This window comes from Lottia gigantea, assembly GCF_000327385.1.
Source record: "Lottia gigantea unplaced genomic scaffold LOTGIsca_6, whole genome shotgun sequence".
In the NCBI taxonomy this organism is placed as follows: Eukaryota; Metazoa; Mollusca; class Gastropoda; family Lottiidae; genus Lottia; species Lottia gigantea.
Genome location: NW_008710049.1, coordinates 2,638,897 through 2,666,839, shown reverse-complemented (window position 1 = coordinate 2,666,839; position 27,943 = coordinate 2,638,897). Strand labels below are relative to the sequence as shown.

At 32.8% G+C, this 27,943-nt stretch overlaps 4 protein-coding genes across 4 annotated transcripts; 1 reads left to right on the top strand and 3 right to left on the bottom strand.

Moving 5' to 3' along the window:
- Positions 1-1,413: 1,413 nt before the first annotated feature.
- LOTGIDRAFT_210596 (hypothetical protein) lies at positions 1,414-4,148 on the bottom strand (the record flags this gene model as incomplete). Its single annotated transcript, XM_009063896.1, has 5 exons — positions 3,918-4,148; positions 3,546-3,675; positions 3,102-3,198; positions 1,959-2,234; positions 1,414-1,616 (listed from the first exon to the last, which is right to left on the bottom strand). The coding sequence occupies exons 1-5, from the start codon at positions 4,025-4,027 to the stop codon at positions 1,414-1,416; spliced, it is 816 nt and encodes a 271-aa protein (XP_009062144.1). The 5' UTR covers positions 4,028-4,148.
- A 1,179-nt stretch (positions 4,149-5,327) lies between these two features.
- On the top strand, positions 5,328-9,946 carry LOTGIDRAFT_229333 (hypothetical protein; the record flags this gene model as incomplete). The annotated part of the gene is made up of 8 exons (XM_009063895.1): positions 5,328-5,421; positions 6,045-6,181; positions 6,467-6,604; positions 7,123-7,246; positions 8,197-8,294; positions 8,789-8,938; positions 9,122-9,170; positions 9,482-9,946. The coding sequence occupies 8 exons, from the start codon at positions 5,328-5,330 to the stop codon at positions 9,565-9,567; spliced, it is 876 nt and encodes a 291-aa protein (XP_009062143.1). The 3' UTR covers positions 9,568-9,946.
- LOTGIDRAFT_154698 (hypothetical protein) lies at positions 9,800-13,761 on the bottom strand. Its single transcript, XM_009063894.1, has 7 exons — positions 13,675-13,761; positions 13,056-13,255; positions 12,489-12,698; positions 11,842-12,010; positions 10,951-11,445; positions 10,520-10,571; positions 9,800-9,912 (listed from the first exon to the last, which is right to left on the bottom strand). The coding sequence occupies exons 2-7, from the start codon at positions 13,242-13,244 to the stop codon at positions 9,831-9,833; spliced, it is 1,197 nt and encodes a 398-aa protein (XP_009062142.1). The 5' UTR covers positions 13,245-13,255; positions 13,675-13,761; the 3' UTR covers positions 9,800-9,830.
- Positions 13,762-17,203: 3,442 nt separating this feature from the next.
- Positions 17,204-26,498, bottom strand: LOTGIDRAFT_229331 (hypothetical protein; the record flags this gene model as incomplete). The annotated part of the gene is made up of 16 exons (XM_009063893.1): positions 17,204-17,698; positions 18,333-18,516; positions 18,849-18,931; positions 19,284-19,479; positions 20,011-20,227; positions 20,490-20,665; positions 21,078-21,281; positions 21,667-21,813; positions 22,111-22,322; positions 22,579-22,807; positions 23,067-23,228; positions 23,531-23,763; positions 24,245-24,359; positions 24,713-24,890; positions 25,272-25,486; positions 26,187-26,498. 16 exons carry the CDS (start codon positions 26,496-26,498, stop codon positions 17,373-17,375), a joined length of 3,189 nt encoding a protein of 1,062 aa, XP_009062141.1. The 3' UTR covers positions 17,204-17,372.
- Positions 26,499-27,943: the final 1,445 nt, after the last annotated feature.

The following is a 27,943-nucleotide window of genomic DNA, read 5'->3' as shown; positions in this document are numbered from 1 at the left end:
ATTTTCATTATCTCTTGTAACAATCGAATAAATATTGTAGTAATAAAATTTCCCTTTTTCTTGGACATTGAATGTGGTCGTCTGATTTCATTGAGAGCATTCTTATAGAATTGTGAAAGCAAGTAGTGTGTTATATTATGTATTTATATGATGTATTTCACTATTATACAATACATATATTTTCAACAATTCTAAAAAGGTTTTGCTGTTTTAAAATGGGAGTTTTGATAAATAAAAAAGCAAGAAACCTGCAAATGGTTTTGAATAAAGTCAAATGGTTTTTACTGTCCCTAATTCTTCACATTCTTAAAAATAATTTCATCACAAAACAGTGATTTACCTGAATTTTCTACTTGTAATTTACATTATAATTGTTGTAAAGAGTTAAAATGAATCAATGTTAAATGAAAACTGGCTTTTTAAAACTTTTCTTGAATTAGAACAAGGTGACTTATGAGGACTAAAATAATATTAATATACAAAACATATAACAAATACTAGTAATGATAAAAAACAATTCTAGTTTTGATTGAAAATATATTAAAATAAATACAAAGATATTTATAACTAATTGAATATATTAAAATTTATACACATTATAAATTAAGATTATTTTTTTACAAATTAAATTATGTTTGTCTACTTTGGCAATGAAAAATTTCTCTGTGTGCTAAAGTGTCAATTATTTTCTCACAATGAAATATATTCGTATGAAATTTATACACAGTCAGTTCAGGACACTGGCTTCATTTCAAGACAGAAACTCATTTTAACCAATATCATATAAAATACATATTTCTTTTATGATGATTGGCACTTGATTTGATATTTGACCTAGTTCAATCTTTTTCTTTTTGTACTGTAACTGTTTTATTCTGATTGTTTATTTATAGAATCTACAAAATATGTAAACAAATATATGGATTTCCTTGATTATTGTTGGTTATTGCAGTAAAAAATCTTCCTCAAAAAATTATGCATAACTCAAATAGTATTTTCTGTCAAAATTGAAACAAATTTCAAGATATTTTTCAATCTTGCTTGAAACATATTATGTTTTGATTGGAACAGATTTTTAAAATTGATTGAAAAACATTTCTATTTTGATTAAAAAACATTTCTATTTTGATTGAAAAAATTTTCTATATTGATATGCAATCAAACATTCCTTTCTCAGACAGAATTTTTCAATCCAAATCGAAACCAATTTAATATATCACTCAATTGATGTTTCTATCCGAATTAGAACAGATTTTCCATATTTTTTCATTTTGAATCTTGTCAGGTCAAATAATCAATGATCAGATAAGTTTTATCTGGTTAAAGAATGTTAACAGTATTATATTTTGGCTGATTAGTCTGCTATATAAAACATTTCAATTTTCATCCAATAAACCACAATATATAAAGAGTTTATCTGCTATGTTGTTCCTGAGTTGCTGGTTTTGATACTACCACAAACTTCTGCATTAAACTTCTCAACGCCTGGTAAACTTGACGTGGAAATGCACATGGTTGTAATTTGGCTAAAACTGAACCACAATGTGATATATAGTCAGTAAGATTGGTTAAGGATTTTAAGATAAAATTGGAGATATTGACACAAGCATAATGATCTATGAAATCCAACACATCCACCATATCATCCTTCTAATTAACATAAAATAGCAATTTCATTTCTTCTTTGTTTTTTATGTTAGATTACAATGGAGACTTTGATTGCCCAATCCTGAACTGTAATGAAACTAAACCTTTAGATTTGCAACAGATTGAACTATTCTTACAATTTTAACTGAGGTGCAAGACAAATATCAAAGTGCTGTATTCATATATATATTTAATAGTCCACATTGTAAATTTGTAAAGCATCAGAACAGGATAAGTTCTGACATGTTTCCTAAATTTTACACTTACCTTTACATAATATAGAAGCAAATGAAATGTTGTTTAAAACAAACAATTATGTAAAATAAAAACAATAACTTTATTAAAAGGATATGTAAAAGACCACGGTGGTTGGCCTCCATTGGTGTATAAAACATAGGAATATCCATGACGAGATTTGCCTTGTATAAAATAATAATATGGAAGGAAACTATGAGGTCTAAAATTTCGTCGTTCATAAAATCTTAAAGCATCACCATTGGACTCTAGGACATGTAAATATACAGCTTTACAGTTGTAGAATTCTTTAGTTGTAAGATGGGATAACAAACTATCTAACAACAGAGAGGCTGAAATAAACAAGATATAAAGTAAAAGCAATATACCATTTGTATTTTTTTTTTACATTCAGTGGTTCATTTAAATAAAATGTTCTTTCAAACAGGGAATTAACTATGATGTGTGACCCTACAACAGACCAAAATAAAAATCAGAGATATTGACAAGGGTAGATAACTTCATAATATCTTTTCAAAAGTTTAACAAAAATTAAAAAAACATTACTAATGAATGTTTAATGACTATTTTGACTGTATTTTTTTTTATCAAGATATTAATATATATACTAGACAGACTTTGAGTTAACTTTTTGTTTTGACTATGTTATTAATTCAAAGCTTTATCAAGGTAACCTTTTTACTTTACTTGCAAAAATATACAAGAGTCAAAATTTCTGAGATAAAAATTGAAATCTGACACACCAGATATGAACAGATATCAATATTCTAGACAATGTTCATGAGGTATGGGACGAGATATCTTAGCTATCTAAATACCAGCTGCAGTAAAATATGTGACTTAATACAAGGGTACATTAAAAGAAAGTCCAAAGAACTGCTGTTTTGAAGAGCAGATCAAAAAGAGTATTGGTTGATCAATTCAGATCAATATATAGAAGACAATTGACATTTGATTGTATTGTACTAATCAGATTATTTGAGAGGATTGTTAGGTTTTATTTGTTTAGGTCTCTATGATCAATAATAGACAACAATATTACTTTCTTTTTATTTTTTGTTTGAATTATAAGAATATAAATATTAATTGAAACTATTTATCTACCTTCAATAGAGCCAAGTGATATTTTTTTATAAAAAATCAAAATGTTACTAGATTGTTATTTTAAGAAAGACTGATTAAATAAAGAATAAATTTACCTATCCCATTTCTACGAAATTCTTCTACAACGCCTAGACTTAAAATATAAGCCACCTGGACAGTTGGTGGAAAACATGTTGCTAAAATATCTGAGTCCTGAAACAAATAAAATATTTTTTTTAAGTCCAGTGCCATAAGCAGTCAAATGATAGCAAATGACAGAACAAAATACCTTCAACAGATCTTTGGCAAACTTTTTTGTTGGAGAATGAATCTGATAAAGCTGGGTTCTTAACAAAAAACATATTGAAAAACAGAAGGATGCTTTTTGGAACAATCTTTACCTCCAAGTTATGAAACAGCTATAGCACAGTAAAAAGACTACTGTCTGTTTTAATGTCATCAGACATTCAGTGATATAACATGATTCTGTTCAGGCATGTTATATCTACTTATATACTACAGTACCTATTAAGCTAGATATTTATGTGCCTAGCTCGTACCTCTTTATTCAGTTTGACTTTTGGTTTGATTTCTGCTACTATGAGACCAATAATTCGGGAATGATAGGTTGCTGCCAGAGAAAAAAATCTGGAACTGGAAGTGATGTCATCATACCAGGAATCTGGGTAACTAAAAAATAAGTGGTTTTTATATTCATATAATTAACAATGTTGAATTTTTGGATCAAATCATACAGTAATTCTTAGATTTATAATAACTATAGAGTTTGAAAATAAATTGTCTGTAATACCTTCTTTTGTACACTTAGTGTGATGTGATTTTAAAATATATAGTGCACCGAAACAGTATCATGTTAATTCCTTTCGTTTGTTTCCTTATACATTATGTTATAAGATACAAATTCTACTTACTCAATCGGAAACCATTCAGCACATAGTCTCTTGACTTCTCCTAAATCACCAGGACAAAGAAAACGTAACTGTACTTCTTGTTGAAAGTGTAGTGACAAAGTTTGGCTCATGAAGACATATCACATAGAACCTTCACATCATCTCGGAACTGAATACAAGATGAATACCCCACAAGTTTGCCTACAACATTAGTTTGGTTGATAGAGATAATTTCTCAGGTTCTCTAATCACCTGTTAATATAAACAAAACATCTTAATTACTAGAGCTTATATAATTGATTAGCCTGGCAGTATCACAAACTGGACAGTATCCAACATTCTCTCCTAAAAGACATCTTAATTACCTTATTATATTTATATAATATAATGTACATTAATTTCAGCTATTTGGATATTTCATAAGTGTATAAAACTGTTTGTCACAAAAGTTAAACAAAAAAGATATACAGTATTTTAAAATTAATCCACTTTGAAATTTGTTTTTACATTGGAATAAGGGGGTGAGAGCCGACACCAGGCCGATTCTCGAAAGCACTGGCACAGGCAAAAGATCTTTTCTTACCATGAGGAGGTTTTAAACCATGGCACCTGATTGCCTAGAAGACAATAATCCAACTCGCAAACCGACTGACTGAGCTATTCCAATGCCACAAAAAAGACAGTAAGCTTATTCCAACTCAGCATTTGAGGAAAGTATTGACGTTTACACAGTTTGAATGTTGTTTGTCTCTACAGGAGATATTCATATAGCCTGGCACAGGCAAGGATAGGTGATAAGGGGGTGAGAGCTAACTCTATGCCAGTTTCAGCCAAAATTTTGGTAATAGGAATAGTTGAAATTTCTTGGAGGGAGGTTAGTTTCTGTTAATGTAAACTTTTTTACATAGCCTAACCTTATATATTTTCCAAAGTAGTCATTCTGAGACAATCAGTATGATTTTGAAACTGATATTCAACTAAACTAGTAGCCTATCAATAAATGGTTACAGCTGAATTAAAAAAAAGGACAAAATAAATTAATTAGGACATAGCAAAAACGGGCTATTATTTACCAATTCACCAGTAAGACTTCAACCAAAAGAACGGAAAATTGTAATTATCTAATTCATTGTCAAAACACCAATCAAACATGATATTTACCTGTCTGGATATGGAAAAGCTGATTATTATTAGAAAATTATAATCTTACTTATTATGACCGGAAGTACACAAAAAACATCATAACATTGCAGTGAAACGTACCCAAGCTGATTTTTCATTACAAAACGTAACGGGATCAATGTGAGCTGTATTCACTTTTATGAATATGAAATTGAGTTCATATGACACAAAAACAAATCAAAGTTAGAATTTTTATAAAACCGACAAAGACTTATTTAACAAATTAGCTAATTTTTATGAAGGTACAGGATGGAATGTCTAATATCAGTGAAACGAACTCATACCAGAAAAATGGAAACATCCGGCAAAACACGTGAAGCTGTTCTTGTTAAAGATTTCACAGGTAAAAAGTCAACATACATAACACACCATAATCACGATGTTAGAAGGACTCAGAATAATGAAATAACCTTTACATACATAGTAAATGATCCACGTGGACCGACTAAATTAAGTATGAATAAAGGAAATATTATACGGGCGCAGTTCGTTTTGTATAACCAGGTGTTTGCAGTCATAATAGTGGAAAATCCAAGTCAGTGGCTTTGGGCAAAATTTTTGCAGATTAACTATTTGATTCCTTTCCCTCCTTCAGATCTTAGGGTGCAGGCCCCCGTCTCACTATTGTATGATTGGTTTAGCGGATGGTGAATCTGTCCCTTTACTAATCATACGTCCATAGCCTCAGAAAGCGCATTTTTTTTAGGTAAGCCAATCAGACATAGTGATCACAGCTCAATGTCAAAATTTGAACCTTCAAATCCATGGGTGTCCAGAATTATTGGCGTTTGAAAGTGAAAAGGATGAGTTGTCATATTATAAAAAGATATCTACTGAAATGGGAAAAGAAATTTAAATACTTATTATTTAATTACGTAATATATAAGACTCAAAAAAGCACATGTCCCTTTAAAGAAAAAGGTCGTCCAAGTTCAATTAATTTTTATTGTGTGTATTCTGTTTTAGTTGTACCGATAAAATTTGAAGAATCCAGTTGTGCCTGTCATAATATCTACTTTAAAGAACATTCACTACATAGAGAGGATACCAAACCTAAAGGAAGGACATTATTTATAACTAATATACCCCCTTACTGCACTACGGTAGGTGACATTTTAAACAGTTTGCTTATCTCATAAAATATTGCTTGAGGTTGTTTTTACCTTTTTTTTTTTGGAGACAGTGCAATGGAATTTGTGAAAATTTTGTTGGTATGAATAACTTTAACTACTAAAATAACTAATTGGATTTGCTTGTAGAATGATAATTCAGATGTAGATTAGATCTATGACTAAGGAGCATCTGAGTAGAAACAGTTGGAATTTACTTGATATACCATGCACACAGTGATATAAATTTGTAAAAGTTAGTTTGTCAATTTCTTTCAGGAAGTACTCCATAGATTGTTTTCCCAATTTGGAAATATTCAAGCAGCATTCTTCAGTGAGGATGAAAAACCTCAAAATAAGTCAAGAAGAAACAAAATTCAGCTTAAAAATTCTTTCATTGAAAATATATCAACTAAGGTATGAAATTTGAGACTTTTTAAAAAACAATGCTTGAGTATAGAACTGCATTATCCATGTATAGATTGATTATTATAAAGACTAGTAAAAGTCAGTTAAACGGATTGTTAAGAGGTTCTACTGTTCTCCCATTTGATAGCATCAATTTGCACCTTTCCACTTTTCAGTCAGATGTCTGTGCTTCCTGCGATTCCGCTAATGATGACTTCCCTAATCGCAAAATATGTTTAGCATAAGGTGACATTATCAAACACTTAGCTTTAGTGCAAATTAGAATGATGCAAATTGATGCTAAATACCCATGAAAAATTTAGAAAAGCTCTTAACAATCCCTCAAAATTATGATAATTTCCCAATTTTTCAAATTCAAAAATTAAATTATGTTGTTAATTGCCTTACAAGGCATATAAATTACATAATCAGTATGGAAGAAAAAAAGCAGCACTCTGACTGCTATACTGTTAAATATATATAGTTGAAGATGAAGTGGCAGTAGTATTTTGTTTTATCTATTGCAGGGTTTTAAAACAGCATATGTCCTTTATAGAGATAAAAACAGTATAGTTCGAGCTTTAAAAGCCTCATATGATAAACCATTTATTATATCAACACCAACACAACCTGTTTTAACAGGTCTCAGAAGTAAGTGGTTTCATTAACCAATGTAAATTGATGTTCTCTAAACTAAGTGGACTCTCCCAAACAGATGTTTTGACATATTCAGTGCCAGAGTGGCATCATGTTCTGTCTTAAAGGGACATCAAGGATTGTCATTATTCAGTGGAGCTCAAATTTGATTAAAGCTTTTAAACTTAAGACTCAACAAATAGCCCATTGCAAAATCTACTTTACAATATAAGGCTTTTTGCAATTAGAGACGTCATAAAACACTTAGTTTTAGTGGAATTGCTGGAACCACAGACGTCTGAATGAAATTTGGAATGATGCAAATTGATGCTATCAGTGTCCCAGATACATGTACAAAATTTAGAAATTTTTTTTTAAGGATGGCCTTGTCCATTGGCCTAATTGTGTATACAATATTTACTATGTATATACTCTGTTATCTTATAATATGGACATTTATAAAGCGCTAGTATCCATATCACTGAGGGACATGCTCCTGTGACACATTGGGTTGTTGCATTGACTCATTGGACACATTGGGTTGTTGCATTGACTCATTGGACACCTTTGGTTGTTGAATTGGCTCATTGGACCCACTGGGTTGTTGCATTGGCTCATTGGACACCTTTGATTGTTGCATTGGACACATTGGGTTGTTGCATTGACTCATTGTTGCATTGAGTTCTTGGACACATTGGGTTGTTGCATTGAGTCCTTTGACATATTGGGTTGTTGCATTGACTCATCTGGCACACTGGGTTGTTGCATTGACTCATTGGACCCCTTTGGTTGTTGCATTGACTCATTGGACACCTTTGGTTGTTGCCTAGACCCATTGAACACATTGGGTTGTTGCATTGACTCCTTGGACACATAGGGTTTATGCATTGACTCCTTGGACATATTGGGTTGTTGAATTGATACAAGGGTCATGATACATTAAAATTAATTTTGTTTCTCTGTAGAATGGCAAAAAGAATATGAAGTAAAGCATACAGATTGGAATGAACTTCAAGAAGAAATAGATGAGTACATGAAAGGATATGATTCTAGTCTAAGCAAAGTAAGTTAATAATGGACATTGATTGTATTGTATTTGCAATAGTGAGGTTATAATCTAGCAAGTTATTTTCTGGAAGCACAGGCATCAAATCAGAAATGGAATAGTGCAATTTGAATTTAAAATGGCTAGATTTACAGATAAGTGAGAAATTCCTTTATTGCACATTTCATTCAATTGACATATATATCTGAATTACATTGATATCTGCTTACTCTATGCTTACCATCCCCCAATTCAATGGTCAACATGTGTGTGGCATTTTCTGTTTTCAATCAGATGTCTGTAGTTCCTGCAATTCCACTAGAACTAAGTGTTTAATGACATCACTAATCGCAATATATGCTTTATCACATAAGACCCTTTGCAATTAGTGACGTCATCAAACACTTAATTTGAGTGCAATTGCAGAACTACATATGTCTGATTGAAAATTGGAATGGTGCAAATTGATGCTATCAGTGTGAAAGTGTTTATGGAATATGTTTTTATTGTAGAAAATAGAAGAAGAGAAAGAAAAAGAAGGTGTAGCTGATGAAGAAGGCTGGGTTACAGTAACAAAACATGGTAAATTAAAACCTACATCTCGTACAGAGGTAAACCAGAGAAAATTAACTAAAAAGGATCGAAAGAAGAAAAAAGAAAGGGTATGTTTTTATTTAATTAAGTCATTTATAGCCAAATTTAAATGGATAAATCAACAAATTCAAATGAAACTCAAAAAAGTTCGAAAATGTCAAGTAAAATAATTTGAAAAGAATTTTTAATGTGAAAAATGTGTGAAATTTTATATTTTTTCTGGTTTTTTCTTTTCACATTTTTGATTGCAGGAGCTATTAAATTTTTATACTTTCCAAATAAAACAAGAGAAGCAAGATAGTAAGTATCAAGATTTTCAGTCTAGATAAAAATTCAGATATTGACACAGAAATAGTAGCCTAGTAATATTGCAAGTTTTTCCTTTATGGCATCGAACATCTAGATATCAATTAAATTTTGGGAGGATTTTACCAGGTTAGAATTGACTTGTTTTAAATATCAGGCAACCAATTTTTCTGTATTTTGATTTGAAACAAACAATTGAATTGTATATAACTTATTTGAAGACTGTACCGTGTAAAACTCTGAGTAACATCATGTTTTAAATTCTGTTTAAATATTTCCATAACTTATGTTCATATATTTTATAGGAATTGCAGCTTTAAGGCAGAAATTTGAAGAAGATAAAGTCAAGATTGCTCAAATGAAATCAGCTAGAAAATTTAAACCATATTGAGATGATGGGAATTATAGAACTTGGTTCCTTGTCAGTAGGGACCAATGATGTTTTGACTATGGGTATTATGTTGAATACCTCTAAAATGATGTCAGATGAAATATTCTAAAACAATTATGCCCTATTTCCAGCATTGATCGATTTATTTAAGTTGATAGCAGGACATATTATTCTATTGTGTTTATTCTATCATCAAAGTATCCTCCACTCAAGTACTGAAGAAAAGACAAATGAAATTGAGAATTTATTGTACAAAATATCAGTTATGGTCGAAATGGTGGTTGTTGAGTTATTCTGTTTGGTTGTTGACCCCCAGAAAGAAATGCTAGCACCATTTGTAATAATCTGAAATTGAAATAAAATTACTATGTTAAACTACAACTGATTTTATCTGTACATATGAATATATCATGTTCTAAAGATTAAGTTAGTTTAAGGTCTCATTCTAGAAACTAGAAAAATAGAAGACAAATACCAATAATTGGTCTTTGATTAATTAGCATTGCATTGCCCATCATAAGACCACATCATTTAGGTACTCATTGAAGCTAGAAATATTCATGTGGCTAGATGTTTTGGCATCTTCACAATTGTCAAGGTATTATGTCTTCATCTTATACCCTGACTGCAATGGCCCAATTTCTTGTTTTACGGTCAGCAATTTGATCGGGTTGTACAGCGTATACAGCCAAAGTCTTTCTATTGAGAGCTCGGTTGGGTGTATTTGCTGCCTTCACAGACTTTCACAAGAAATTTGGCCATTACGGTCAAGGTATAAGATGAAGACGTAATTCTTTGAAACTTGTGTAGGTGTTAAATGGGCTACTACCAGACATAGATCATTGTTTGAGTTACAACTATCTCATAAAACTTTACAACAACCTGTAATTGTTTTTATCTATTACCTCTTCATAAAAGAAAAGAGATGAACTAGTCATTAACCGTAACTTACCTGTTATGTGGAAAACTGTTGAAAACTATACTCTGAAACTCTCTCAGTTTTCCTACAGAAATAAAGAATAAGAACTGATAAATATTTTTCGGGGTTAAGTAGGGTCTTAAATATATATAAATAGACTTCAAGACCACTATAATTGCACAGAAATCGCATAATTTCTTCAAATATACTTTAAACTAGAAATTTCACTTTCTTTTATGTATACAGTGAATCCTGCTCATGCAATCACCTTCAATATGAAACCACAATAAAATCTCCCATACAACTTTTCAATATAATTAATGACTGATAAGCAACCATCTTCATAACACAACCAGCGACCATGTATTTACACTCCTAGTACTGGTATATATGAATTTCCTATTCTGAATATTTTGAAGCTAGTGCATGCTACCTCTTTAACAGAAAAATTCATAAGCATTTACCTGTTTCAACACCAAGACAACCACTAACTGCAGACACCTGTATAACTTGTGAAAATCGTTCTAATGAATTATGTAAACATTCGTCTTCTGGTTTGACACCACAGTTTCGACACACCGTAATTAAGGAATGAATAATGTCTAACATATTCATAACAGTTATCAAATACTGAGACATGTTATTAATGTTAGTCTGACAGAACTGTAAACTTTGTAATAATCCTAGATGTAACTTGGACAACAAACCAGTTAATTTAAGAGCCTTTTCTAACTCTATGGTCTGTATTTTATTGTCACTAGTAGGTTGTGAAGCCATATTTTGAAGGTATTTTGTGATTATGGTACCACGTACACACCATGCTGTTAATCCAGGAATTGGTGAGGAGTAATTATTATGTATTCTAGCTTGGCGGACTGATTCACAACATAGTGTACAATCTGTATTGATCCAGTCTGTGACATGTTGTAATAGTCCTATAGGAGGTATGCTTCTTGTGTCTAAAAAAGTAACATTTACAGTAAAATTCGACTCGTGTTGTCTTAAAAAATTTAATTTTATGTTCTTTGTACATGTCGGGCAGAACTACACAGACAACCCAAACATCTCAACCATAAAACATAAAATCATAAAATACACACCTTACAAATAAAAACCAAGAAAATTACATTAATGAAATTACTTTTCATATGTTGGTAAAGGACAAAAGTGTTCAGATCTTATACTATCAAAATATGTTTCATTCCAGCACTAGTTACGAACGGTGTCTTACTCTTAGAAGACTTATTCAAAGTCACCAAACTTAGAATTTGTGACCCTCATTTGACAATCAAATGACATCAATATTCCAACACTCTTACCGATTGTGTTACTGTCGTCTTCAAATGTTAACTTACCGTGCAAAGGGTACAGCATGGTGACTGATGTTATGAAATTACATACAAATAATGGTGATATTGAAGGTAATTTGTGAAACACTACTGATGGTTCTATGAATAATAAGCAATAATCTTCTACTAGTCGTAAAGTTAACTGCTGAACTGGGCGCTTTCCACAACTTCTCTCCTGTAAAACCACAAAATATACAAATGTATTTGATCAAGTTTCACGTTTGATGACAAACTATTTAAGGTTGACATTTTGTTCAATGATTTCATTGTAGTCTGTTGTAGAATCCAAAACCAACAATGGTTTTGAAAATTTTGTCCCAAATCAGTGCTCAAACAAGTTAATTTTAGTATTAAGATTGAGGAAGTTCATAGAAACTCCTATGTAAAGCACTGGCCGAGGTCACTCATAAAGAGATCTGCTATACTATAGGGTGGATTTAACATAGTTAGTACTTAGTAAAATAATAAAAAATAAACTGAAAGGCAAGTGAAGATAATCTCACAGATACTGAAAAATGTGTCAAACATGGTTAATCAGAGATATCTGATAGATGAAGGTTATTGCTGTACTAAATAGAACTGTTTGGGCACTGTCCTTAATTTTCATGAAATGGAGGTAAAGACTACATTTCTTAGATACGAGAATCACTAACCTGTGCCCAGATAGCTACACAGTCTAACACTGAACTACAACTGATTGATAAAGCCATAGAAACTAATTTCGTTAACAGTGCACTGCTGTAATTATCTGCCCTTGGTCCAAAAATGGCAATAAATAGCTGGTATTTACTCTTCTGTTGTGCTTCATTAAAACATGTACACAACATCTGTAGTAGCTGTAATTCTTCTATTGGTGGTAATGTCTGCGAAAACAAATAATGGTCAACATATTTATTTCAGTAACACACTTCTTTGGGATCCTTCTACCTGGCCCAATCATTTTAATATTTTTTGTTCTATTTACTAGGATACCAAATTAGATTCTCAGAAATACTAAGCTGGTACATGTCCCAGCCTCCTGGCAATGATCCTTCCCAGATCTTCTGCACACATTTATTAGAACACCTGATTCCTGAGCTTAAAGAGACAAGTTCGCGATCCGGTTGACAAATCGTACCGTAGTCTCCAACACACCCCAAAATGGTGCATCTATCCTTTTAAAAAGACATATCTATTATGCAGTACTACCTATACATTAGATCAACATGATTCTTTCCTACCTTTTGTGGCTTTCCTTTTGTTTTAAATAGAATAAATTCTTGACATATTTCTAGAGCTAGGGCCTCAGATGAATTTGGTTGTCCTGGCAATGAATCTTGATTAAATATTGCTATCAATTGTTGTAAGGCTTCTCTTGTGCAGTCAGGGAATTCCATGTGGCGTAACCTTTTCATTAAATTTGCAGCCATCTTAAATATATCTGTAATATTGAAATACATGAAAACATAAAGGCCTATTCAATAATATAATGATCTGAACCAAGAAACTGAAAATATTTTTTGATGAACTCTGAAAATTTGACCCTATTTTCTCCACATTAACATCAAGGGCCTGTAACTAGGCCTACTTAGATAAGAGTGCCTGTGGATGGAAACTTTATAACTATAAGGCTACAACAATAAAATATTTTCACTGTTAAATATTGCTTAATACGTTAATTGTAGAGCGATATATAAATTGAAATATTAAAAAAAATGTAAGGCTAATTTATTTGTGGTCTGAATCATTTCCATGGTTGTTTGTTGTTTATTCTCATGTTTGTTCTGCGGCAAGAATGAATTAAAAACAAATTTTCGTGAGATCCTCATACATCCTCTGTAATGATTATTGGAAACTTACCAAGAGAGTTATACTTTATAATAAAACTTTATGGAACATTTTTTTTTCTTTTCAGTATATTCAGCGAGTCATTCTCATGAATTATCTCCCCGTTGTGCCTTCGGTTTACCCTCTTTACTGACTTTCAAAAATGTTCGACCCTCTTCGTTTTATTGCTTGTAGTAAATTACTAGCATATTCAGGTGTTCATTGCAATTAACATTATTTGATTAATTATAGATTTATATATTGAAACTATAAATAATTCTATGGCATACACTCACATAGATGACAATCGTGTAATCCCCTTCATCACAGGTCATACAGCTATTTAAAAAAAAAAACAAAAAAAAGGTCGCTACGTTCAAAGAACGCAATAGAAATAGGATAAAATAACTCTTTATTACCCTTTGGAGAATTTTTCGGGGCTGCCCGATTGGTGAGTTCTGCGCGTTTTCAGGATAAATGAACTAGTTAGACCAAAGCTCAGAATGCGCTCTACGTGTGCCGAAAAAATGGATTGCAGTTGGTCTAAGAGATAATTTGGTAAATTGTAAAGTAAAGAATTACAATAATCTACGCGGGACATAGAATAATCAAATATAATTTTTTTCAAAAATAAATGTAGTTTTATGCTATCCGCTTATTTAGTCACAAATCAAATCCACATTTAATTAAACTCTATTGCGCCCGAATAACATTAACCTTTAATTTAATTTTGTCTGTATCACGCAAAATTTTCTCAATTGTATTTGAAAATTAGCTTTCTATTTTGTAAATCCTAAGAAATTTCTAAATTTACCCATGATACATTCTATTATCTATCATTATCTCATTTTGCAAAGTGTGTGTTTTTATTGACTTTTTAATAGCACTGAACTTGTGTTTGAACTATTAGAATTACTTGATCACATGGCAATCTGGGCATAATTCCGTTATATTATGACTGCTATTCATTACTGTGAGATGTTGCAGAGCGCTAGCAGAACTTTCTCGGTAGACCGTTTTGTTATGGATCTTTACCCGTGTAGGCTATTCGCTTCTTCTATTTACTATTCGATCGATAATTGCGCTTCGCACATCTCACCATTACAACAAAGGTTATGTCAAACGCCACGCAATTAATAGCCTTTTTTTTATTATAACAGATATACAATTTGATCGAAATTTCCTTTTTCATTGAAAGGTTTTCAGGTTTTCTCATACTCTCATACTAGTCCCCATACCAAATCACCAAGTTTTGCTAATTTTCGCCTCTATAGTAAATGCCTCTGCTTTTTTAAGTCATAACGTTATCTATACTTCCAGTGACCTTCATACATAAAATAACGAAGTGGGTCAACCGAAAGTTAGTACCTTGATTTCGTGAAAATATTTGATTGTTCCAATTTGTTTTCTGTTGTGATCTGTTTTGGCACCAGAAATTTCAAATCAATCGAACGCATAGCTGAGAAAATAGAAAAATTTGGCCAAAATTTGCAAAATTCGGCTAAAAAATATGTGCTATGAATTTTCAAAATTCGAATTTCTTTGACTGCTATCACATACGATATTCTTGCAAGATTCTAAAATCCGAGCAAAATCGCTCCAAAATTGCGCCTTCTAGAGTCAATTATCTACATTAGCACACAATGTGCCACTATTAGTTTTGCAAAAAATAATGTTCCAATGTATATTTATTAGTTAAAAAACCAAATATGCAGATCTAATGCATTGCCAATGTTGCTGCAACTATTACAGTTTCTACAGAGTACTCAAGCACGAAAGTACGAAAACAAAGCAGGAGAACGCCCTGCAATTCTGGAGATATCTATTTTAAGATTTAAATGTACACAATAATTGTTCAGCTAGATTTGTTTTTTTAAATTTTGACACTTCACACTTGTTTGTAGTAATTTATTATTATGGAATTGCTATTAAAGAAATGTCTTTAAGAATAGAAGACACATTAATTTGACGAGCAAGTGTTAAATTTTTGACACACAAATGTTCAGTTTGGCCTACGAGTGAAGAAATACAAATTTACAAATAGGAATTAGGAATTAAGAATTAAGAACGTTGTATTTTGAGCTGATCGGTCTTGCATACTATTCTCATCTCACTCTATCACCTATATCTCATTACCGGTAAATCAATATTATGATTTAATTAGAAATTTAAAAAATTTGAATTATTTCGTCCCACGTTCTCCAATCTTCTATTTAAACTGATACTGTATATCGTTATTCAAAACAACTCTATCAGTGTGTCAGAATACTGTTCAAGTTCAGTATGATGTTGATAATATTGTTTCTGTGTGTTGGGTCATCATTGGCTCAGAGTAAGTTTAAATACAACCATTTTTATTGCTAATTTAACTGTTATTAATATTCCATTATATATTTCCTCTTGACCACAGATTTACGTTGAATCCACTATTTGATCTTGGTCTCAGAAACGGGAATTTAATTTTTCCTAAGCCAGTTGATAATAGTGTTCACTAAAACACACGCAATCATTTCAGTGACAATGGTAGCAGGGTTTTAGACATAATGATTTGAGGAAAACCTTGACACATTTTTAACAGTTAGCCTACTTGTTGGGCATATCATCATATCATGAATAATAAAACATATTTTCCTATACGAAAAGTATGCAAAAATACCCCCATACCATACGCACGCCTTTGTAAATTATTGTATACTGTAATCCAACGTATTTTTCTAAATCCCCTCCTCTTTTCCCTCTTTCACGAGTTTCTAGAATCCGCAGACCCCAACTAGAATCTGCAGATCTACTTCAAAAGTTGTGTTTTTTTTTAATTTTCACACTTTTTTCATTTACATATAGTGTCTGAATGGTATACATGTAATAGAATTTTGCAAGGCCGCTGTAATTTGACTTATCTTATGATGTCCAAAGCTATGAATCAGATTGATCTTAGATTTCAAAGGACTTGCTCAGCATTACTGTAATGAGAGTTTTCCCGACTGGTTCATATATTGTCCTTGTGCACTGGGCCATATAAAATATTTCCCTCTTCTCACTCTCTGCCTAAGTACCTTACAGTCCTGTGTTATTATTCCCAAAATTGTTCTAACTTATCAGTTATTTCATCATGTTTAGAATATCTTCAAGAATGTCTGTGAACAAAGATAAAATGCTGTGTAAATTTGCAAAATACTACCCCATTCCTGTGGCCCAATTATAGGAAGCTCCAACCTTTCGTTTCCATTTAGGCACAAATATTTCCAGTGCCAGGTATGGTACAGACCCCCTGTCAAGATAACCGGGGCGTGTTGTATGGATAAGAGAGTTTGTTGGACGATATATGATCTACTTTCATCCAGGTCAGTTAGTCAGTAACTTTGCACACTATTAGCCAATTTATGAAATGTTCTGTCCCCCACACTCCCTCCCTCCCTACCACCCCAGAAATATAGTTTGTACCCTCATCTATATTCTCACTACATTCCTTGGAAACTTCAAAGAATGATACTAGTATGTTTGTGCCCGGGAGTGCTAGAGATCGCCAAATCAAAGCTTCAGTATTCGGAATCACAACCCCGTTAGTTTTCTTGTTTTTATTGGTATCAACTCTCTGAGAGAACTCGCAAAAAATTACACTTAAATGAAAAGGGCACCGACAGTTCTCTTCCATTTAGGCATAGGAATCCGAGGAAGTGAACTGCGTGCAAAGATAAAAAGAAGAAAAGCAATATTTCAAAATTTTATATATATTATACAGAATCATTGTGTTCAGGTTGTAATATTTTATATTTATAAGCTTCACTTTTTCGACCCTGACTATCTAGAATAATTATAACATCTTCACGCGAGCGTACCACGTTAGGGTGATGTGCTCCCAATATTTCCTCCAAAATTTCTACCTCATTTATGTAAAATCCAAGACATTTTTGTAAATATTCATTTTTGTGGTTACTTGCCCAACGATTCCAAAATAATTGTCCATACAGTTGATAACTTCTCGCTGTATTTAAGTGAATACGACCAAATGAAGATAAACACAATTGCAAAGACTTCTGGAAATAACTTATTGGAACTTCTGAAAATTGAAAAGAATTGAGTGAGTATTTCATAACTAAAATTTAACCATAGCTGAATAAAACACGAAACAGCAATTTGTTGTAAATATTTTTTCTAGGTACAAGGTAGAGTCAAACTTTCAGAGCTTTCAAATGGACAATCTGTAAACTCCCAATTTAAACTCAGACCCAATAAAAAAAAACGGACAAAACCAAATCTTTAGCAAATTCAAAGTACACCTCAAGTGTGTTTTGATCAAGATTGTTTACTGCAGGCTTATTGCAAAGAATTCAAAGAGTCAGAGACTTGTTTACCCATATAGTTTTGAAGCTTTTGACTTTTGACCTAAATTGTTTTCAGGTTTGTCGGCTCAAATAGTCGAAACCTTTAATATATTCGTAATATTTCGAAAACTAATGATTGTGTGCACTCAACACCCCCGTAAGCGCAACAGATGGATCAGTGAGGGGAATCCGTTTAAAACGTCACTCCTTTGCTCCCCGACCCAATACATTATGTATATATTGGCTATAATTTGCCAGGAGAATTATTGTTTAAACCATATCTAAATCGATAGTTGGGATAAGGTAAAGAAAGTAATAACCTTTCATTCACTACCTATTTAATAGTAATTGGAAAGTTATAATACCTACCCATATCGTCATGATACTGGTTTCTTTCCCCTAACATGTAGTACACCTGAGCCAATCCACCATTGTTCTTATTCTTTTCAAATAGTTTCTTTGCTTTGTCTAAATATGTACTTTGAAAATACCCGACCATAATGTAAACATCTCCAAGTTTTGGATCGTTCTCTGGGTAATTAGCTTCAAAAGACTGGAAAATTTCAATAAAAAATTAGATTTCATAGAAATTATGGTAATAAGAGCATTATCGTCAAAATGTCGTTAACTGTGATTCATTTAGTTACTTATCAATCAGAATTGTTTTCATTCCTGTAATTTGTAGTATTAGGTTTTGGCACGCAATATGTTTTAAATTAAACGTGATTCAAGAGAAAAATTATCAATGTTAGTTATCAAAATGTATGTATTTGTTTGTATAAATATTAGCTTTAGTCCAATGTTGTACAATCATGTTTAATATCATCTATGATCATATTGTGTAGGTTAGTTTAACTTCATGCATAATAAATATGAAATGCTTACATTCACAACTACTGATGCCAGAGCACTGCCTTTCTGTCTATTTGTTTTGTAGCCTTTACTACTACCATAAACAAATTTCAAACCTGAATTAACAATTAAACATATGTTTAAGAATAATGATTTGTCCCGGTGTATATCCGCTGATAATAGTTATGTTACAGAAGAAAATAACAGACTACGATTGGTATAACTTTTTATAAATTTTGCAGTTTACATAGGGAAAGAATGGCCTGTGGCTCCCCTGGAATATTTTGTGGCCTGCTCGGTCCCCTCACCTGATGTTTCCCAGAAACACCACTGTTTCTATGTTTCGTATACTAACAAACCACTGACGACTCACCTTATTGGTATTGTGAATCGGTTCGTTATTCAGGATTACAGATTCACTAATAAGATGTCGAATACGTGAGCCCTAATCACCTCATTTCAACTCACCTGCCCTGTAGTACAGAGTCAATAATGCTAATAACGGTTCACACAGTTGTGGCGTTGTCGACCCAAAAGAAGATTCAAGCTCTTTGATAAATGGTTTGAGCAATTCTTCAGCTTTGTCATATTCTCCAATATCAACCAAAAACCAGCAAACTCTAGTCTTCAGCTTGATTGCATGATCTTTATCCTTCGCCTCCAACTGAAAATATTATGTAAGTATTGATGGTAGGAAAATTTAATTCTGAAGTAAAATTTATTGTAGAATCTTACAGTAAGATTCATTTGAAATTCATAAGAGTATAAATTAATTTGGCCTTTTAGTCGATGGACCATTTCAAAGACAAAACGCCCTAGACCCCAAGGAAGCCCCAAAAGATCAAGATTTCAACCCATTTTATTACTTCTGACATTTTTAAAAAATTTCATCGTCTTGTTTCAATAATTCCATAGGATTGCGCAGAGAAGCTTAAAGGACCTATTTTACATACAGTGTGAAACCCAATGATGGACGCTCTCGTCGATTTCAATATATACTTTTGACTTCTAGTTTCATCTGTATCATAATAGAGATAAAATTCAAGCAGGTCTTTGTACCGAAAGCTAATAGTTTTGAAGAGTGACCCCGGAACAATCTTGTCGACCTTTAATTGATAAAATTATGGTATATTACTCCAGGATTAGCTTATGAATTATTCACTAATTATAGACCCGTTGGTGTGAAATACCTTACCTGTTTATATTGTTCTTGTAACAATTGAGAATACTGTTTGGAAGCTTTATCATAACCTCCGACAAATATCCAATATTTCATTAATTGCTGTTTAGTGGAATCCTCTGATAAACATAAAAATATTTCGGGAGTAACGAGACATTTCGTCAATTCATCCTTGTTATTCAGGTGATACAAATGGAATGGAAGTTCTTCTGACGATCTTGAACAATCCTTACTGAAATTCCAAAGCACAGTTAAAATTATCTGACGGAAAAATGCATATCTAAACGACAAACATTCAAAAACAACATTAGAAAATGGTATTCACAAAAACTGCTGAGGTATCAGAAATCTGTTTAATCAGTTACTTTAATCAAGATACCCCTGTCTAAATGAACATAACATTTTCAATAGGTTAATATATTTACAATGTTAAAAACACGTAAAACTTATAACAAATTAGGCCTATATGTTGAATTGGCAGGATTGTTACTTACCATCGTCTGAAATAGTCCGCTAGTCTTTGATGCCACCATTTCTTGACTTCGGGTTTATCAAGATACACCTGACGGACAACTTTACTAGTTGAACGATGGTAAAAATCTAATCGACCTTCTCCGGAACCACCGAATGGTCGTAAGAACGGTTTCAGTCCAAGATAAACTAAAGCCCACTATAAAGTAAAATAAAAGAATTCACAAACCAAAACCAACGAACCTCAAAGAGTGTATACATTATATTTATGTACTAAAGATAAAGCAATACTTCCGCTTTCAATTAGAACAGAACTCATCGAGCCGTTAAAATAAATCCCCCATGTAACACTTCAGGAAATAGAACAATATTCTTGTAGCATAAACATAATACCTATGTATTTTCTCATAATATTTGTTTTGATGTGTATACTTGATCGAGAGATGTGGTAAATGAGTTAAAACAGTGGTTATAGTTATATCAAGATTTTAGAAAATAGTTATTTTAGTCATTGGCCAATAAGATAAGAAGAAAGCTCCATTAGTCCTATTTAGATTTTTTTTTATGATAGATTTATTCTAAAACTAATGAAGCAATCAAGAGTTACAAACCTGTGCCATCAATAATTTTCCATTATAGCTATTATCCACTGCTTGAGTACAATACGTTATAGGTTTCAATGTTAATAACTCTAATAATTCTGACTCCATCAAACCAAACCTGGACGTTTCCAATAAACACAATGTGGCTTCGACCAGATGCTGTCCATAGTCTTGTATTACTCGCTTTAAAACCTGTTGGCGATAAATCAAAATCTAGAAATATAATCACTTGATTACTAAACGTGACGTTATAGTCATGAGGAAATATGCACATCAGATGGAAAACTGTTTAGGTTTCTTTATCAAATGATATCGTTTTTTTAGTTCGTACAATTTGCTTGTAAAATAATGTGCCATGGCATCGGACTCAAAAGGATATCCACTCAACGATAATTAAACATCACGTTGATGTGATGTGATACCTAGTGTACTGACACGGTGCAATCATGTCAAATGTTCCGATTCCTCATACATAATAATGATGTTGACTATTATTGGTAGAATATTAATACTGTACAATTGATCGTCAATCTGAAAAAGGATATTGTATCTAAATGACCATTACAGCAAATTAAACTGAGTAACGAATCATACTTACTATCTCAGTTAAGCCAAGCAAATCGCCAGGTAGTTGGTGTATTTTATCGGTTAATCCTCTAAAATCACCATAAACTCTTAGATCTTCACATGCTATAGATAACCACAATGGTCTTCCAGCGTCATCTTTAGATATAAGTAATGACATCTAAAAAAAATATTTATTACTAAGAACTCATGGACGATCAATCGTGTTACATTTCCATAGCTAAAATCAATAATGTTATTTGTCAATTTAGGTTGGTCTCTCTTACATTGGTTGGTCTCTCTTACATTGGTTGGTCTCCGGATTCTGCTTGATATAAATTCGCACAGGCAAGACAATTCTATCAATCAATCTCGTCCAAAGAATGACAAAATCGGGAGTATAAGTTGTATAGTTGTGGATCAACGTTACAGACTCGTGAGAATTGATGAGATTTCACAGTTTAAGAATAGAATATACCTGTTCTTGATCAAGTTGTTTATTATATTCCTGTAGAACTTTTCTAACGATATCTCTTCTAGTATCGAGGTTCAATGGTTCCACTGCTATCTCCTGTGGTTTTATTTTATGAGATCGCAAAGAATCTAGTATTGATCCGGCCAAGGTACTGACTATCATCTTCAAATTAGATGTTAGTTGTCGAGGTAACCAATCCAGCTTACACGAATGTCCTAAAAAGGAAATTGTCAACGTACTTTTATCCAGATGTATTTCATGTGTTTTTTCGCACCGACAGTTGAAGAACCTTCGAGAGGTGCTAAATATCGTAATCTCTTGAAATTCTTGGAATAGATTTATATATATTATTTTCTTTCTCGTTTTGATTCATTTTGATCATCAATATTAACTCCTCTCCGATAAAAGCCGAAACCCTTCGTAATGAAACCAGTTGTAGGAAGCAGTAAGATACACCTAAGAAATACTTACCATCTTCTTCCATCTGATTCAGGGCATCAAAATAAACCACAAGACGAGAGTAACCCTCCGATACAGCTTGTTCAGCAGCTTTCTGGAACATCGTTGGGGCATAACGTAACATATTTTCTAAATCAGCCGGCATGTTGTCATCATTGGGTAAACATTCCTTATAGAATCTTGTCAATATACTGTAAGGATCAGTGGAATCTGGTGTCGCACCCACAAAATGGTAGAACACCTTAAATAAAAGAGTAAAGAGTTGAACAATAAATCTATGGAATCGAAATTATAACTATAATAACACTCAGTCAAGGCAGTCACCTTGGTTTGTGAGACCTTATCCTGGCGTTTCATGACACTAAACTTGTCTAGGTAATACAGCCTTAGACATCAACAACCCTAAAAAACAACAGTGGTATTAAAATCTACTTTAGTGTACCGATATATCAATGTGTGAGCGAGGGAGTAGAAATTCAACGAACAATCGTGTGACCTACCTTGTAGGAAGTATTAGAGAGGGTGTTTTTAGCAGAGTAGGCCATTAAGGAACTCTTACCAGCACCGGGATAGCCAACTAATGACAAGATGCCAGGCTGGGCGTGGTCTGTATTTATATAATCTATCATAGTAGACATCCCTTCATCTCTTCCCAGTAAAAACTTAAAAAAAAGTTTAATAATAAATTATTCAGGTTATCTATGTTGTCACAATAACAGGGACACGCCACTGTGAAGTCGATCTTGTTTCTTGGATGTTTCTTGACTTGATTTGTCTTACACGCTCAGGATCCCCATGTTAACTGAAACAAGCTAATGCAATTTACCCTAAATAATTTAAATCTTGTAGACAAGTAGTTTAAACATTTTATAATTTCTTGCACTCGCAAAATAATCAGTTGATTTACTCGATGAAGTGTTTTCATCTTGTCATGATCCATAAGTTTCGAAAAATTAAACAATACCTGTGATCTCTGTAGGAGGAAGTCCATCTGTTGTAACTTTTGGATCTCAACGTCAGTCAGTTCTCTACCAAGTGATGTCGGTGGATATTGTTCTTCAATCTGTTCTTTAAAATGGTTTATTATATCCTCTCCGAATTGTTTAAATCCTGATAAAATTAACTGACCATCTTTCTCTTCTGTAAGTTCACACTTATATTCCCTTATTTGATCTCGATAATGTTCTCGAAGTTTACCTAGAAGGTAGATCAAACGCGTAAATTTATAATCCAATCCCCTCAAAATACAAATATTAATGTTAATTTTATATCAATATGGGCATTGTCAAGGTATTCTTGATGTTAACAGTGATATTAACTTCTGTATATCGAAAGACTACAACAAGAATAATACAACCAAAGGTCGACATTCGACTTGACCTAGGACTTCAACTTTATATTATCAACATAGTTTGATGAAATATTTGTATTTTTTTTTAACTTTTACGAACTTATACCTTGAATGCAATGGCCACTTTCTTGAATCGTGGTAGTAAGAATAGAGACTATTGTAGTACAAGTATAAGTACGAAGTTCATAATAAACTGACATTGTGAAGATGGTAGGACTAATAGTAATACTAATTATGTTAAACAGATCTGTGGGATGTGAGACTTCATTCAATATATATATAGGAGATCTAATCTGATACTCATAAAGATATCATTGTGCGGCCTACCTTTTAAAATGTCTAAAGATTCTATTTTCTCTGGTAACGTCTCACGATAACCTTCCAGAATCCTTTTATCTTTAACTTGTGACAGAAAACTACCATCCCGTAACATATATAATGCCTGAAAAAAAAACTTGTATGTTTATATGCCCTATGCTGTTGGCATGCAGTCTGATTAAAATTACACCAAACTTTCGTTACATTTTTCTATTTTTTATTTAGCCCCTTCAGTAAGGATCTAACAACACCCGTCTTGAACGTTCGTCAAATTAACCTTTTGACCTAACTCAATGACGTCTGCCTTAACCAATCAAATTTCTACCTTCTACAGCGCTGGCATTTTGTGACGCGGTGTTTATCAAGTAAGGTCAAAATACATAGTTACAATGTGACTGAAAAGGTTAATATGATTCTTAGGTGATCAGCAAAATATCTTGACAACTTAAAGCATGATTTCAGAAAAGGATTGCTTACGTGCTTATTGCGATCCCAGTAGGCACCAGTAAAGATTTCAAGGGCGGTAACTGACATGCCTGGTATCCATTTATATCTAATTTTTATATCTTCTGGTACATCAAGAGGGTCACAGACATAGCCATATCTTTCTGATAACATACATAGAAAATAGGGGAACTCATCCTCTTCTCGGCATCTGGAAAAGAAGGTTGCAAAGTTTAGAGATAGGATAGTTTAGTAGCTTTACATATAGTATTTGTGAAAAGTTTGGTTATTTGTGTAGGGTTGAGAACCCCAACACTCGAGAAGAACATTTTCGCCTTTCTCTACATATAAATCTTACTCACTATGGGCCGATCTGATTTCTAGAAAATACTTTTTGCAAGATACGTCATGTGGAAATGTTTTATATCAATATTTCTAAAATATTCTATTGTCGCTGTCCTTTTTAAATCTTCATCCTTTCACACGAATGACATTACCCATCTTCATTAGCTCACTCTGGTGCAGAAATCCCAAATTCAAATCCCCAAATCAATTTATATCATGTTTTTTTCAAACTGTTTTAACTACCAACCTGTCAATTTCAGATAAACAAGCCATTAAAGTTTCTCTGGTGTCAGAATCTTTAGGTACGCCCCATCTTAAATCACACTCTACCAGTTTAATCTTTCTTTCTTCACACCATAGTCTTAATGTAGGAATAATAGTCTTGATCAGGTATTCGCGTTCATTATTCATGTCTTTAAATGTACTACTGATAAATAATCGAACTGTCTTCCATCCCTTTCGCTGAAAACATCAATAAGGCCACTTATTAGGTTACAATAATAATACTTATCAGTGAGTCTTGGAGGGACAAACAACCAGTGTTACAAGGCTGACTCATTAGGTTCACAGGGTCTGGTCTTCAACCAAACCTCTTGACAATGATCTTTCCCTGATTATCCGTACCCATTTCCATCTGGGTTGACCGAAATTAAAAACCCACGACGGAAGCAAGTATAGAAAACGTCATGTGAGGATTTTGACGCTTTAACCGACTGTGGTACAGCCCGTCCTCCAAATGCTATGAAACTGTTTGTTAACTTACTGGGTGTTATAAATATATATATCATTGTCGTTAGAATTCAGAAAAATGATAGTTTGAAAGAGTTATAAACAAAGGCAGTTACAAGTATTAAACCTCTATTGGTAATAATGGTAAGAATTTAATTTCACATATATGGACATATCATATTATTGGTTATTAGGAAACAAGATAATCTTCCAATAATGAATAAAATTTTAGAATTTACAGGACGTGTGCAAGATGTCATCGTACCATTTTTGAAATGTTTTACACTGTATTATCGGCGGGTGTGCAAAAAGAGGTTAAAATTCAAATATTTGTCCCTTTCATTTTTTTCTTCTCTCAAAACAAAATGATTTCTTCGAGTATATACATGTTATGAATTCATAATAGTGTCATTATGTAAATAGGCTACTTTACCTGTGTTTGGGGGACAATTTTCATTGGTTTAGTGGCTATCAGATTATCTACGACCTCCCACCATTTTACATTATCCTCTCGTATTCCCAGGTTACACATCAATTCATGAAGATTCTTTACTTTCCATTCCTGAGTTGCAATTGTCTTTGGTGACTCGACATTTAAGGCGGATTCTGCTATCTGAGACGGTTTGTTGAGACTATTCATGTTTCGTTGTTTGTTGGTGGACGGTTGAGGTTTGGTTGGTATTGGTGAAGACTTTATTGCTGGTAAGGTTTCGCACTGAGGCTTTTTAGACGATCCACTTCCCATAACCTCGTAATGACTTTAGGCAAAACTAGGAAGGTAATGTCGTTGAATGTTTTACCTATGTTCTAAAATATCAGAAGTCGTTTATTATATGTTCATCGCCATCGTAGACGGGTACCAAATGTGTTAGACTTCGGAGGTTTGGGACTTATTATAGACATGTAGTGGAATTGGTTCAGATTTAATACAGGATATTATTTTCGTTTGAATGGATTTAAGATGGGGTTTAGACTCTGCTATCACATTGGCCTTAATGTAGTGTTTCAACTCAACTTTGATGTTTCAGACAACTTTGTTGTTTACACATTTAAGGCAAGCTTAGTATCCGACGGACATTGTGTGACTGCATTATACGTCCTTCTATATACTCAATCAATTTATAATGTACATTACTGTGTAGGCCATATACAACGTCAGTCAGCTGTGTCCAATAACCTGTATGGTATACGATATGGTAACGAATAACCTATTGTAATAGCTACTAACATATCGTATAGTAGTTCATTTGAAAACGCAAATAAAATCTTACATACCGTATTTTTAAAATGTCCTTCGCAAAAGGTGTTGTCAGCTCCCGATACAAATAAGTAAGCAACCGAAGACATACAAAATTAAAGTAAGAGTTAAATGTATACCGTGTTTATGGATCAATGGATAACATAGGTAACTATGGTAAACAATTACAAATACTAATATCATAATAATAATATACGGTATATTAGTCACGTGACTAATTAACTACCTTATAGTATTGTTAGTTAACTGTATTCATATAGTGGATCAAATTCTATTGTTTTTCTTTCAATGTATTGTTAAATATATCAACAGTTCTATTATATTAGTAATCATTAATGTTATGACTAGTAGCGGTATCGTGTACGGCGTCATACAACTTTGAGGTTACTTTTAAACCGTTTCTTCTCGTGTCCTCAATCTATCCTATTCGGTGACATGTGGGTTCTGAGTTGGATTCCGGCAAAAAACGGGATACATGTTATATTTTCGAAATTTGTCCTCAGTGGCCTACAGTATAGTTGCTTGCAACATTTCACTCGTTTGAACCCTCGACAGTTGTAGATCGACAAACAGTACGCTAACGCCAAAGGGCATACTGTAGCTCAATGCACATTGCATGGTGTTGTCTCTAACTCACTCAAGCAAAGTATGGCAAAATATGACGTTTAACTCTTGATCTCATAAGATATAAGCATTTTAAAACAAAGCACTAAATATTGTTCCATCTCATGGCAAAATAAGTCAGGTCGAAATATCATCAGTATGCAGCATAGCTCTTTGCAATTTTGTCATACGATAACCTAACCTAAGCGTTCAATGGCAGAGAATCAGCGATATTGCCGGCACACGTTACATATTATCAAGAAACAAAACAATCCCCGAAAATGGCGAATCTGCCCTTTAAGATATTTTATATTTGTAAACAAATTTTC